The sequence below is a fragment of the Coenobita brevimanus genome, chromosome 94 (genome assembly GCF_032717465.1).
Source record: "Coenobita brevimanus isolate Jiangsu-jjx chromosome 94, ASM3271746v2, whole genome shotgun sequence".
NCBI lineage: Eukaryota > Metazoa > Arthropoda > Malacostraca > Decapoda > Coenobitidae > Coenobita > Coenobita brevimanus.
The window spans coordinates 4,554,195-4,569,361 of record NC_137047.1 but is presented as its reverse complement, the minus strand read 5'-3'; the positions used below and the strand labels follow the sequence as shown (position 1 = coordinate 4,569,361).

Here is a 15,167-nt window from a genome sequence, read left to right as displayed (position 1 = left end):
CAGAGAACAAGGAGCACAAGAAAAGGTAAAAAACTAGTTGTCTGTCAATAGTGGACAACATGACTGACACACTCAACAAGAATGGATACTGGCAGACGAACACGGCCGAAGGTGCTACATACTGCCCGGGGTTTTGTTTCTAACACTAAAGTTCCCGTTCTGCTTAGCGCATCTAGTCACCCAAGGCAACGCTGTAGGCTTGACATGGATGCAGCTAAAAGGCCCTACATTCCAATGGATTTATAAATCACCCCTTTTCATTGCATTTTGTTCACTATGAATGATGATTGAAAAACTACAATACAGGCTAGATCCAGCACTTTGGAAAAGGAAGGGGGGGGCATGAACCATAGCAGAGCTGCCAATTAATCCATTTAAATAATCATATTACAATGCACTTTGCTTGCTTCAGTCATAGGTGTACAATAACACAGGTAAGGAAAAGTGCAATAAGATGCAATATGATATTTACTGCATTAATTTTGGTAAAGAACACTGTTCTTTTATTATATGCAATAATTGGTCTGTCAAAAATAGGGGATCACATGCTCCCCATGCCCCCTCAAAATCCATGCCTGAAATATACTATGCTCAGTTTTTTTTTTATTGAGGCGAAGATGCACTAGACAGGTTGGTGATGACTGGCTGAATTCAACATGTCTGAATATCATTAGTAACCCAAATTTCCCCCTCAGATATAGGTTGTCAATTAATAATGCTAGCAGGTAAAGAGATTATGAAATAATGTTGCATTCAGCCAATCATCACCAACCTGTCAAGCGCATCTTTGCTCGATAAAAAAATAACAAAAAAGTATAGAAACTGCTTAATGAGAACCACAAAATCTTAAATGGTATAACAAACACCGCACACTGTATATACTGCACTGTATAAGGGAAACAAGTCTAGTTTCATACTCATAATGCAAACACCTAACGAGAGGAAAACATAAGCCAACCAATCTGGCCAAAAAGCACATTTTCAAATATTTATTGCATTGTAACTTTGACTACAGAGCATTACTCAAATGACATGCTATCAGCTCTACACCAATGTAATCTCCAACACACAATAAACAATTCTGTACAAAAACAAAATACAAATAAATGTCATTTGTAAGATGGCAATACTGCCTACAACAATCAAGTACAGGTATACCCTTATATATGATACCTCCAGATGCGATACCCCGGATTAGTGATGGGGTTAGAAATACCACCATACCCCACCTAATGATGGCCAAACCCTGGTTTATCATTGGGCTTAGATTTTGTAAAAACCAAATTTGATGATATTTTAGATTTAAATTTTGTGTTTAGGTTGATTTATAAACTCCTTTTAGATTTATATTAATGTGTTTAGGTGGGGTGAACTTGTCATTTTGGGGTACAGTTTCATAAGTTTGATTTTTTCCAGACATATTTAACGACTTTCAGATTTTAATTTTGGGTTTAGGTGAGTTATAAACGCTTTTAGGCTTTGTTTAGCTTGTTTAAAAGCTATTTGAGGGTTTGGGTGAGCTAAAAACTTGTTTTTGGACTCATTTGGGAGGGTTTAGAACTCGGACGAGGGGAAACCCAAGGCTCAAAAACGCATCCCTATACTTTACATATTAAATCTATGATACCCAGCATAGCAATGTGTTTTTACCTAACCAATTGCATCGTTAAACCAGGGTATACCTGTATCATACACCACACACTCACCTTTGACTTCAAAGCATAAACATTCAGTGTTGTATAACACATGCACTTCAAAATACCCAAACAAGGGTGACAGCAGCTTTTGAGGTGTGAAATACAAGTGCAGCACTGGGATTACTGTTATATGTATAATACATTTTGTCATATTCATCTGAGAATTAAATTTTAATAAAAAATGAACAGTATAAGGTAGAGTGTGTCCAGATCAGTTTTACATCCATCCCATCATCCAGAGAAAAAAATAAATAAATAAATAAAAAAAAACCATTCATGTACCCATTCTTAGTACAAGGGCACCTTTGTCCTAGTATGCTTACATGCTTACCAACTGTGCTCTCCACAGAAATTCTGCTCTGACTCACTCATCATTCATACAAATACTGTAGTAAATGAATAATTCAGTATGGAAATGCACCAAGAAGCAATACCTGAGGAGAGAGAGGGTAGAGACATCCCAGATGCCAGCCATGTCATCATCACCACCAGTGACCAAGAGGGCTGAGTTAGGTGAAAAGGCACACACCCGCACTGCTGCATCACTCGCAGGCTTCAGAGAACACAGCTGATCACCTGTCTGTGGGGGAAGAGGTGCATACAATCAGGGACACATGATTAGATACTAGTCCAGTGTGCCCACCTCACTTTCATCCCTGACACATTATGTAAAAAGGAATCATCTATGAGTGGAGAAATATAACAAACATCTCTCAGCTTAGAAATATTAACCAGCCACGGAAAGTGAGAGGTGAAAAAGGTGAAATACACTGAAGGGAGATCACTTTTCTATTTATTTATTATTTTATTATTTATCTTTTAACCAACTAATATTATCAATCAGAGAAATAAGATGATCCTCAATCTTCAAAGAACAAATGCAGTCACTCATTCCATACCTACACATCAACATAACCACCAACGCAAAAGCCAAAATGTCTCGTTATCTTCCTACAAGGCCAAAATCACAACAAATTACAAGATGCCTTCAGTTAAAGCAACCACTGTATCTTGTTCTGAGAAGTACCTATGTTCATGAAAACTGCATTAATCAAGATATGAAAAATAATGATTAAGGTCTATCTGCTACTCGCCACTGAGCTAGTCACCCCTTTTCTCTTACATTGCTACCAAAATTAATTTAAAAACCCTGTTAACACACAATAACAATACAATCTAATTGCACTGCATGGATAAACCTATCCTCCTGCTGAGTCTGGGGGAGATCTCCCCCTGCTGATACATCATCATCGTCATCCGGACCTACTTTCCCACCCTACGGCAGGGTGAGGAGTAGCAATGTCCAGACAGCCCAAAATTGCCCAATCCAATGTGCAATGTTTCCATTCACTCATCATTTAAGCCCCTGGAATCCTGGCTCTATTGGACACGCCAAAAACATTCACCACGATTTATAGCTTCACATAAATGTATCCAATTGAGTCAATCTGATACAGCCCATCAGATTTACAGGGTACGCATGCCTCCCATCACAACAAGGTGGTTCCCACGGGGAACACACACATGCATGCACACACACACACACACACACACACACACACACACACACACACACACACACACACACACATTCAATCCTTCATATCTAAAGCCACTCTATTCTAATTAGGTTCATCCATCCATCCATCATCCACTCCTAATAAGGTTCATTCCAATTTATTCAGGCCAATTCAAGTTTCTATACATCTATTTCTCAAACTGGGTTCATTTAGAGCAACTTAAGTTAACCATGACAAACGGATGAAAAATTAGGCCATATAATGTCCAATCATGTCCTCTTAAATTTATTTGGGTCCCTTCAAAGCATTTCAGGCTTGACCAGGTCCAGCATATTAACTGATAAATCAGGTCACTTCTTGTCCATTCAGGTCACTTGTCTCATTTACATCCAGTCCGGTCAGATTGGACCATTCAGATCTTGAACCATCGTAGTCTAGATTCCACTCCTCTCTCTGGGGAATGCAATTTTTGTGAGAGGAATGCCTGGTGGGGATTCATGAAAGATGCCATTTTGCTAGAGGATTTGAATAGCTGTGATGGCTATGTGTCTGTGTATATGTTTGTGATGTGCAGAACTGGGTGAAGGTAGAGGGATACTGTGGAGCCATTCTGTGTAATGCAGTGATTGGAGGGTCACTCATATCTGCTTTTTTACAGCAAGGGATAGTGAACATAAAATTACATAGGTGGGATGGAGTTTGTCCTGAAGCAATGAACTGAACTATCATTTTCATAAGATTTTTGATTGGGAGTACTGTTCTCTTTTATCTCAACCATCAATACTTGTGGTCTACATACATTGCTTAGTTGTTTTTAAGGCTGTTTTGTTTTTTAAGCTTTTCCATATCTGTGGATGTTAACATTCAGTCCCAGCATGGTTTCGCATAATTCACTGTTGTTCAGATGAAATACTTAAAGGCTGACTTCAGTGTGTTGTCTGAGGGTAGTGCCTGAGTGTCTTCAATACACCCATTACATATCTTTGCACTGATGTCGCCTGTGTGTTGAGAGGCCATGAGTACTACATACTGAAAGTATATCTAAGAATTTGAGATATTGCTGAGGGAAGTGACTGATTAAAGGTGGTAGCCTATGGGTGTGTTGGGGATTCATATTAAACTCTTCCATCCAATGACATAAGAATATTTTATTCTAGCTGCCTCCAGATAATTTCATTCAGCTCAGTATTGACTTTTCAAGCTGACGTGTTTGCTACTCACTTCATTAATTCCCTCAGAATAAGAGCTTTTTCTAACTTGAATAAAATCATCAGGAAGTAACAAGAATATAAAAAGGCATCACAGGATTCAAGGGGTTAATCATCATCATCACTGTCTCCATCTACAACACTTTACTTCCTCCTGGGAACATTTAAACAAATAATGGCCATGAAAGAACAACCTCCAGGCAACTTTGTCCTCACATGTCTCTCTCAAACACTCCTCTTCCTTTTCCTTCTCTCTCACCACTATACTGATAATACTGCTCGGCCATTTTCTTCCATATCATACTAATATTGATTACTATCAAGATTACCTTTGATCTTATTTTCACTAATTTTTTTGGAGGGAGGGCAGCCTATATCTATGTGCATTCTTTGTACAGTATATACTTTATGTTCATACCATCCCATTCAGTAATTCGAGATGATGTGGTTTCTACTAAGATTTGACAAAATACAATTTTAATATTTACAATCAATTGTGCAATAAATAAATCAATAATTATACACCCAATCCATCCATCCATCATCCAATCCTACGTTGCCCTATGAGGAGCGTAGGAGACCGGGGCTAGGCAATTTAGTCCTGACATTTAAAATGAGAGCGACCAGCCTCACTCATCCCTGAGTGGCATTGCATGAACAATAAACCCCAACCACCCCTTGGATATAAACCTTCACCGGCTCAATCCGATTGGAGTGCCGTAATTACCCACTAAACCACCAAAAATAATTTCATCCATACTAAATGCTCTCAACTCTCCAACTCGAATTCTTCCCGCTCCTTCTGGCACCTTGCCAAAAATCTTTCTAACAACTTTACCTCATCATCCTTCCCTCCTCTTTTCTACTCTGATGGTTCTGTAGCTATTTCTTCTACTGATAAAGCAGATCTCTTCGCACAGACTTTCTCCTCCAATTCCACCTTAGACGATTCCGGTGCTGTTCCTCCATCACTTCTCCCCTCTGACTTCCTCATGGCTGACATTAAAATTTCTTCAGTTGATGTATTTTCTGCCATCACTGGCCTCAGTACTAACAAGGCATATGGGCCTGATGGGGTCCCTCCAGTTGTTCTCAAGAACTGTGCTTCTGTGCTTACACCCTGCCTAGGCAAACTCTTTCGCCTTTGTCTGTCAACTTGTACCTTTCCTTCTTGCTGGAAGTTTGCTCTCATTCAGCCAGTCCCAAAGAAGGGTGACCACTCCCAACCCTCCAACTATCGTCCAATTGCTTTAACGTCCTGTACTTCAAAAGTTTTCGAGTCAATTCTTAATAGAAAAATTTTAAGGCATCTTTCCTATCACAACCTTCTTTCCGATCGTCAGTATGGGTTCCGTCAGGGACGCTCCACTGGCGATCTTCTCACCTACCTTTCAGACTCCTGGTCATCCTCCTTTCGGGACTTTGGCGAAAGCTTTGCCATTGCACTTGACATCTCAAAGGCTTTCAATCGAGTCTGGCATAAATCTTTAATTTCCAAACTGCCCTCCTACGGTTTCTATCCTTCTATCTGTGCCTTCATCGCTAGCTTCCTTTCTGGTCGTTCTATAGCCGCTGTTGTAGACGGCCATCGTTCTTCTCCTAGATCTATCAACAGTGGTGTTCCTCAGGGTTCTGTCCTATCACCAACTCTCTTCCTTTTATTCATCAATGATCTTCTAAGCTGTACATCTAACCCTATCCACTCATACGCTGATGACTCCACCTTTCACCTTTCCATTCGGTTCCCGCTACGCCCATCTCAACAGTTACTTCAAGAAACAAGGGATGAGGCTATGGCACACCTAATGTCTGACCTGGCTCGTATCGCTGACTGGGGTAAAAATAATATGGGTGTCTTTAATGCATCTAAGACTTGGTTCTTACACCTATCAACCCGACAAATTCTTCCACAGGTATACCCATTAATGTTTAATAATATTCAGCTTAATCCTGCATCATCCTTGAACATGCTTGGGGTTTCATTTACTCGGGACTTATCTTGGAAAGACCATATTACATCTCTTGTAAAATCTGCTTCCAAGAGATTGGATGTGCTAAGCCGACTCCGCTCTTTCTTTACCCCTGCACAATTGTTGACTCTATACAGAGGTTTTATCCGCCCCTGTGTGGAGTACAACTCTCATATGTGGGGAGGCTCCCCACATGCAGCTCTTCTCAATAGGGTGGAGTCAAAGGCTTTTCGTCTCATTAACTCTCCTCCTCTTACTGACTCCCTTCAACCTCTGTCTCTTCGCCGCACTGTTGCATCTTTATCTCTTTTCTATCGCTACTTTAATGGTCACTGCTCCTCTGAACTGTCTGCTTGCATTCCTCCACCTCTACGACGGGCGCGTAGCACCCGTCTGGCAGCAAACTCTCATCCCTTTTCTGTCCAACTCTCTAATGCAAGAGTTAACCGTTACTCCCAGTCTTTCATTTATGCAACAGGTCAGCTCTGGAACTGTCTCCCTCTATCTGAATTTCCTGCTGCCTATGATCTCCAGTCTTTCAAACGCAGTGTGTCCAGGCATCTCAAAATGATCGGATCTTGAATTTGGCTCTCTTTTGTATTTTGTTTTTCTCTTGGAGGGAACTGTTACTGCGGGCCATGGCCTTTGGTTCCTTCTTCCTAAAAAAAAAAAAAAAAAAAAAAAAAAAAAAAAAAAAAAAAAAGTGCCAAAATTTGGTTATATGGTTACCACCCAGCGCAGTAAATGGTTTCCTGGTGTACAGGAAACCATCTGGCTTGTCACTCAGTATAAAGTCACCTACAAGCAGAAGTAAGGGGAAAGAAAGAAGGAAAGAAAGACAGAAGAGGGAGTGTAAAGTCACCCGTAGGCAGAAGCACGAGGAAAGATTGAAGGAAAGAAAAACAGAAGGGGAACAGTAATATGCCAAAACTGGTTCAATATTGCAATTCAGTGCAGTATATGAATTATTAGCCAATAAAATGACATAATGAGTGGAATACAACTTCCATTCCCACAGTAATTTTCACTGGATAATACATATAATACAGAGTCTTACGGTACCAACCTTCACATCCCAAATGATGGTGGTTCCATCAGTGGAAGCTGAGGCAAGCTTCGTGCCATATGGGGAAAATGTGACACAGTTAACCCCGTATGTATGACCTAGTAGTGGTGAGTAGCCAACTTCACTGAATTTATCATCCACCTGCCACTTGTACACCCGCACACTCTTGTCTCTGTAGGTGTGGGGGAGGGGGAGTCAACCATTCCATACAGACATTTGAGGGTTAATGTTAAATGCAATTGATTAATGAACTTACTGGTACCATAATATCTTTTAATAATGATAAATATCCTGTCTGATTGTTCTACTTTTGTATTTTCTTTCTTGTTTTGGGATCCCAGCCCACCCCATCTTACAAAGATGGGATGCTGAGATGATGATGATGATGATGACGACGATGACTGATGATAACTATGATGGTGATGACGACTGATGATGATGAGGATGGTGACATTTTGTTTAATTAGTTTCTTCCCAAAGACCTCACTGCTTTTTTCTCTTAACCCTTCTTCCCAACCTCGTATCTGTTTCTCTGACTTGTTGTCTATCTCTCTCTGTTCTAACTTCCTTAAGCAACTCGGAACGTATCATTTATGATGGAACCAACATGCTTGCGTGCGTTGGCCTTGGTCACCTAATAGAAGTTCTCCACGCTGCTCGATCTCTGGCAGCCTCCCTATTCAGTCCCTTATCCTTGAGATCACACTCTATGATTTTGTCCCAGGTCTTTTTTGGTCTGCCTCTCGCAACCTTACCCCCGATGTTCATATTTCTCACTTTCTGGACCCAAATGTTATCCTCCATCCTCTCCACATGCCCAAACCATCTCAATCTGCCCCTCCTCATCACAGCACCAATACACTCCAGTTCTATCCTTCCTCTCAACTCTTCAATTGTCAGACTAGCCCCGTCAGCCCTCGCATTCAAAGACGATCTACAAATCTATCTACTCGTTGTCATTTGTGTGTGTCTGAGCCTATGAATATCCTTTCCCTTTGCTGTCCAGTCTCACAATCATATAGAATTACATTCCTAACACATGCCACATGCACAGATCCCATTGCATGGAGAAAGAGCCCTCTCAATGTCAGATGGGGCATAAGGAGGGGCAACAGCTCCTTGAACTTCTTCCAAACACTCCTCATTCTAGCCACAGAACTAGCTCCAGCCCCACCTCCAGCACATAAATGTTCCCCAAATAACAAAATTCTTCCACATATTCAGGAGACACCAGCAAGATCAATCCTTTCACATCTGAAAATCTCTATATGCTCTCCCCAACATACCACACAAATAAAATCATCATTATCTTGTTGTCTACCTCAAACACCACTACATCTCTTATGCAACCACTTATCACAAGTACTGCACAAGACGGAGTTACTTTCCACAGGAGCTCTTGCCTCTCCTGACATTGAGAGGGCTCTCCCTACGTGCTAAGGGGTCTTTGTATGCAGCATGTGTTAGGAGTGTAATGCTGTATGGCAGTGAGACCTGGGCAGTGAAGGAGGAAGATATTCGCCGGCTCAGACGTACAGAAATGACAATGATTAAGTGGATGTGCAGTGCGTCCCTGCGTCCAAGTCCTGGAGGGGCTGGGTTTACAATGGAAGAGTTGAGAGGTAGGATGGGACTGGAGTGTATTGGTGTTGTGATGAGGAGAGGTAGATTGAGGTGATTTGGACATGTGGAGAGGATGGAGGATGATAATTGGGTGAGGGAGGTGAGAAGTGTTAATACTGGGGGTGAGGTTATGAGGGGCAGACTGAGAAAGACATGGGACGAGGTCATTAAGTGTGACCTTAGGGTTAAGGGACTGAACAGGGAGGCTGCAATGGATCGTGCAGCGTGGAGAGCCGCCATTAGGTGACCAAGGCCGACACATGCAAGCATGTTGGAGCCTTTAAAAACGAAAACGAAAATGAAAACGATCCTTGTAGCAAACCTCACATGGCCTGTCTCCCTCTGCTTTGACAATATTGCCACCAGCCCTGGATATCATCACTTTTGCTTTATCGCCATTTACTCTCAAGCCTTTGTGACCCATTTCATCTCTCCACTTCCTAAATCTTTCCTCTGCCTCCTTTACATTCTCTGCAATCAACATCAAGTCATCAGCATACAACATCTCCCATGGGAGTCCATTTCTGCAATCATGTGAGAGAGCTTCAAGCACCACGAAAAAACAATAAGGGGTTCAAGACTGAACCCTGATGCACACCAACAATCACAGAAAACTCATCACTCAAATCTCCATTCACCCTTACCTGGGTTTGAGCACCCACATACATGGCCATAACCACCCTAACCAGCTACTTCTTGATCCCAAGCTTTCTCACTGCCCACTTCACCACCCTCCTAGAGACTCTGTCAAAGACCTTCTCCAAATCACCAAAAACAAAGTACAACTCCCTTTCTTTTCCTATATATTTTCCCTGAAGCTGTCAAACAATGAGTATGGCATCCATGGTCCCTCTCCCTGGCATAAACCCAAAACTGCATCTCATCAATACAGTATTCACTCTTTCCCTAATCATATCTGCTAGAACTCTCTCCATTACCTTCACTATCTGGCCAAAAACTTTATGCCTCTGTAATTCCCTCTTTCCAGGGCATAACCCTTCCCCTTGTACACATTTACAAACAAACTCTTCAACCAGTCACTTGAGACAACACACTCACTTATAATCATATTTATCAAGTCAGTTACTAAACCCCTCCTACATCTCCCAAGACCTTCAGAATTTCAGCAGTCAACCCTGACATATCTGACACCTTCCCCAACTGCATCCTACCAATTCCTCTGTTCACAGCAGCAGCATCAATCAAAGGCCAAGGGCCAAACACTGGATCTGCTGACTAAAAACCTTCCCTGTTCCAGTCAAACTCCTCATCAAGACACCGACTTTAATAATCTCTCCAGATGTCTTTACTATCCTCACAATCCACCTTTACCTTTCCACCACTCCTTCATCATTCTTCACACACTGTTTACCCATGATATCCCTGTTTTCCCTCGGAATCTGATATGCCACCTTAGATACCATATTATTCCTTTCTGCGCAATTTAGGATATCCAGTAAAAGTCTGAGATTCAGATTTTACCCTGTATACATCTTTTCTAGACCTAAGCTTGGCAGCCACATATTCCTTTTCCATTCCCAGAAAACCCTTATTTCCTCCTTAACTGCAACTTCTACACCCTCATCCCACCAGCTACAGTCCATAATTCAATATTTTTTTTTTTCCCCAAAGCCTTTTCTCACGTCTGGTTGTCATTTATGTACCTTGGATACCTACCTGCAGCTGTTCTTATCACTGCCACCCAAACATTGTGTGGCTGAATGAAGAATCTCAAAATAGTCACATGCTGATAAGAAAAGTAAATAAATCTCCACCATCACAGATAAGCTGCACAAATCATCCCCTAAACTTTTGTAAAACTGAGACTCTTCAAGCATTCAACACTCTCAGGTACTACCCAGTGTGTCTGGTGGTCAGCTGAGGCCCAGGGCAAAGGACGCATGCTCAATCTTACGTGGTGACAACAATAGTGCAGCCATTCACACCACATGCCCTTGTAATAATGATTACCTAAATACCTGTAATTGTTAGCTAAATAATCTATCTATCTATCTATATACCTAGGCTGCTTCCCCCAAGGAAAGGAATTGTTAGCTATAGCGCTGATATTCATGTTCAAAGTATTCATATTTGAGTACTCAGTCACAAAATAAATAATTTGTCAATACAATTCACAGTTTCTTTCACTGAAAGCACTGTTTAAGTTGAACACAGGGGCAAAAAATTTTCTAAGAGAAATAATGACAACCATTACTTAAGAGAGAAAAAAAATAACCATTACTATCACCAGTACCTAACCACAGCATAGTACAATAACAAGACTTAAGAAAAAAAAAAAAATGCATATGAACTTACTGTACATACACTGAAGAACTTACAGAGGTAACAATGACACAGAACATAAGAGTGACTGGTAAATGAAGCCAGAAAAATAACACAGTGGAGAGGTATATGAGAGAGGGGTGTGTGAGCTGGGAGCAGGGCAGTGAAGTGGCAGGGGACAGGGTGACATGGAGATGATTTGTTTGTGGCTATCCCTTATGGATTAAGGTGTCTGGCAATAGATAGATAGATAGACAATGATACAGTGGGTGAACATAAAAAACTAAAATATATATTTCCCAAGATAACAATGGACAACTTACGATGAGCCAGTAGCCAAGAGGGAGCGTCCTGAGAAGTCAACGCTAGTGACATCATTGGTATGAGTCTTGATGGTGGCAGCTGGAGTGGCCCTCAACACCCCACTTTCCTCTCCACTCCTCCCACGACTGCGGCCCATGGCACTGTATCTGATGAGAACAATGTGACCTCAGGTTCTATCTCTGTAAGAACCCCTTTAATATGGGAAAATCTTTTTGCAGTTTACTTTCGCTGTAACCAAATATTTTATTCAGCTTTGGGAGTGCCCCCCTCCCCCTTTCAAGGAGTTAATGAAGGTTATATCTAAACACTCCAGTTGAAAATTATTCTCTTGCAGTACACTGTCTGCAAATGGTAAAAATACAAAGTAAGAATATGTCACTGGACTGAAAGGGTTAAGATATGAAAGTTTAGATGACAACTGGCAAAACTGTACATCAATCAGCCACGGATAAACACTCAGGAGGATATATGAAACATAAGTACTCATTTCGTTTAGTTCATTTCGCTTCATTTTAGAAGGCTCCAACATGCTTGCATGCATCGGCCTTGGTCACCTAATGGCAATTCTCCATGCTGCTCGATCCCTGGCAGCTTCCCTATTAACCCCTAAAACGCGGCTGTGTACAGTCGTTCCCCCCCCGAGTGGCGGGGTTGTATCGTGGTCTGAGTACCTGTAGGAAAATATTCGCCAAAAATCAGAGATTAACCCTAGAACATTATACTTGGTATGGCAGATAGTACTTACATTCAGCTTTCTCCAGAGACAGGTGTTGAGCCTTCGTGGACTACCCAAGGACTTGTGGAGACTTGCAAAGTTGGGTAACCAAATCTTCACTTTCACACCTCCAGCAACCCGGTTTCCCCTCTACCACAGCCTCATTCTGTCACAGTAAACTTTATACTACAACATAAAGGTAGTTAGGAATCCGTATTTGTACAATAAGCACTGAAAATAAGGCTAAAATCAACGGAGCGTACAGGCCGACATGCACTGTGGCGGCGGTCTTCCCGTCACTCAACAAACATTTCCATTTTCACAGCTAAAAACATGTATACTACATTATTTTCAATCATATTACTTCCCAAAAGATCACCACGGCGCGCTTTTTATTCTGCCTTACGTCCGCCACTTTATTCTCGTTCCTGTCGGCCGCTTGCACTGACTGGGAAGAGCTAGAACTCGCCATAATCTCACTTTGAAAGCCTGCAGTAAACTGACGCTAAACAGAGGCAAACCGTGAGAAAAAAAGCTAGTGTTACAACTGGGGAAACAAGCGTTTCCTAGTAGCATAAACTGCTTGTGAGAGGAGATCGCAGATTTACAGTTCTGAGCGCTCAGAGCGCTGCCATGTATCACAGCCAGGCTGGCCGGGCCGTGGTGGTGGGGGGACGGGGGAAAACGCGATATTTGGCAACAACTGAGGTCAGTAGTACAAAGGTAAAGTATGCTAGTTGTAGCTAGAGGGTGGTGGTACTGATAGACAATACCAGCTGGAGCCTGCTTGCCCGCGGTTATTCAAAATGTACTAAAATCGCAAACGCGACGACCCGCCGTCCTGTCCTTGTGGCCGAGCGTCGCAAACGCGACGATCTGCGTTCTAGGGGTTAAGTCCCTTATCAATGTGATCACAATCAATGGCCTCGTCCCAGGTTTTTTTCCGTCTACCTGCTACCCTACCCCCAATACTAACACTTCTCACTTTCTGCACCCAATTATCATCTCCCATCCTCTCCACATGCCCAAACCATCTCAATCTACCCCTCCTCATCAGAGCACCAATACTGTATACTCCAGTCCCATCCTACATCTCAACTATTCCATTGTAAACCTAGTCCCCCCAGGCCTCGCACTGGGACACACTGCACATCTACCTAATCACTGCCATTTCTGTACAACTGAGCCTGCGAGTATCCCCTCCCTTTACTGCCCAGGTCTCACTACCATATAACATTACACTCCTGACACATGCTGCATACAAAGATTCCATAGCATGGAGGGAAATCCCTCTCAATGTCAGGAGAGGCAACAGCTCTCCGAACTTCTTGCAACCTTTCCTCACTATAGCCACAGAGCTAGCTCCAGCCCCAGCTCCATCACATAACATGTCTCCCAAATAAAAAAACTCTTCCACATACTCAAGAGACTCATGCCTGGCACTCTCCACATGCTTTTCCCAACACACCGCACACATGAAATGATCGTTGTCTCAAAGTCTACCTCTAATACCACTACATCTCTTATGCACCCACTTATCACAAACACTGCACAAAATGGAATTACTTCCCATGCCCTTGTAGTAAATCGCACATGGCCACTCCCCCACTTCTCTGACAGTACTGCCCCCAGCTCTAGATACGATTACATTTGTTTTATCTGCATTTACTCTTAAGCCCTTGTGCCCCAAGCCATCTCTCCTTTTCCTAAATCTTTCCTCTGCCTCCTTTTCATTCTCTGCAATCAACATCAAATGATCAGCATTCATCTCCCATAGGAGTCCATTTCTGAAGTCACGTGAGAGGGCTTAAAGTACCATAATAAACAACAAAGGGCTCAAGACTGACCCCTGATGCACACCAACATTCACAGAAAACTCATCACTCAAAACTCCACTCACCCTTACCTGGGATTGAGCACCCACATACATGGCCATAACCACCCTAACCAGCCACTCCTTGATCCCAGGCTTTCTCATTGCCCACTTCACCACCTCTCTAGGATCTCTGTCAAAGACCTTTTCCAAATAATATATAAAGTACTGTACTTGGAATACAATATAATATGGTAGGTCTGATTAATCAAGCACAAATGTAAAAAGCAGATAAAGTACCTACACTGCTGTAAGTTGCAGAGATGATATTTTTTGAAATTCTTTGATACTGGCAGTTCTTATCAAGGTAACCTTCAGTAGATGCAAATAGCATATAAGAATAATTTCACTTTCAGACAACGTGCAGGAATTTTACTCATCATTAGAGTTTGAAAGATGACAGTATGATATGCTTGATTTCATGACATACAAGGGTATCAGGTAACTTATGTGAAATTTTTCGTTGTGGAATCAGAATGAGAGTGATATGTTGGACAAAGTTGTTGTTGGGCTGCTTGTTGTGTCACTGGAGCAGAACACCAGAGCAAGAGAGTAAATCCCAGAGCAAGAGAGTAAACCAATCACCCTTACTGGATCTAACCAGATATCCTCCAACCCAGATATGTTGTGTGTCTGCATGTCTGTTGCCAATGCTAAGCAGTCTGTAAATATATGTGTCACTACAGTATCTAGGTTCTGAGTGTTGTGTTGGGTGATGGCCACAGCATAGTCTGCTCGAGTGTACTGTACAGTCTGCTCTGTTTAACTGGGCCTCTGATTCATGTACGGGTGGTAGAGGGAAGCCAAGGATCATGCGTTTGGCCCAAAACTACTATGGGCCAAGTTTGTGAATGTAGTGTATATGTGTTTGGTTATGTTTGTGTGAGT

The 15,167-nt window shown here is 42.0% G+C and overlaps 1 protein-coding gene across 1 annotated transcript in view; it reads right to left on the bottom strand.

The window, feature by feature from the left end:
* Positions 1–15,167, bottom strand: part of LOC145412835 (WD repeat, SAM and U-box domain-containing protein 1-like) — a 48,991-nt gene that overhangs the window by 22,096 nt on the left and 11,728 nt on the right. The window contains 3 exon segments of the mRNA XM_080282626.1: positions 2,132–2,277; positions 7,462–7,633; positions 11,691–11,837. Coding sequence (XP_080138752.1) covers positions 2,132–2,277; positions 7,462–7,633; positions 11,691–11,837 — 465 coding nt within the window.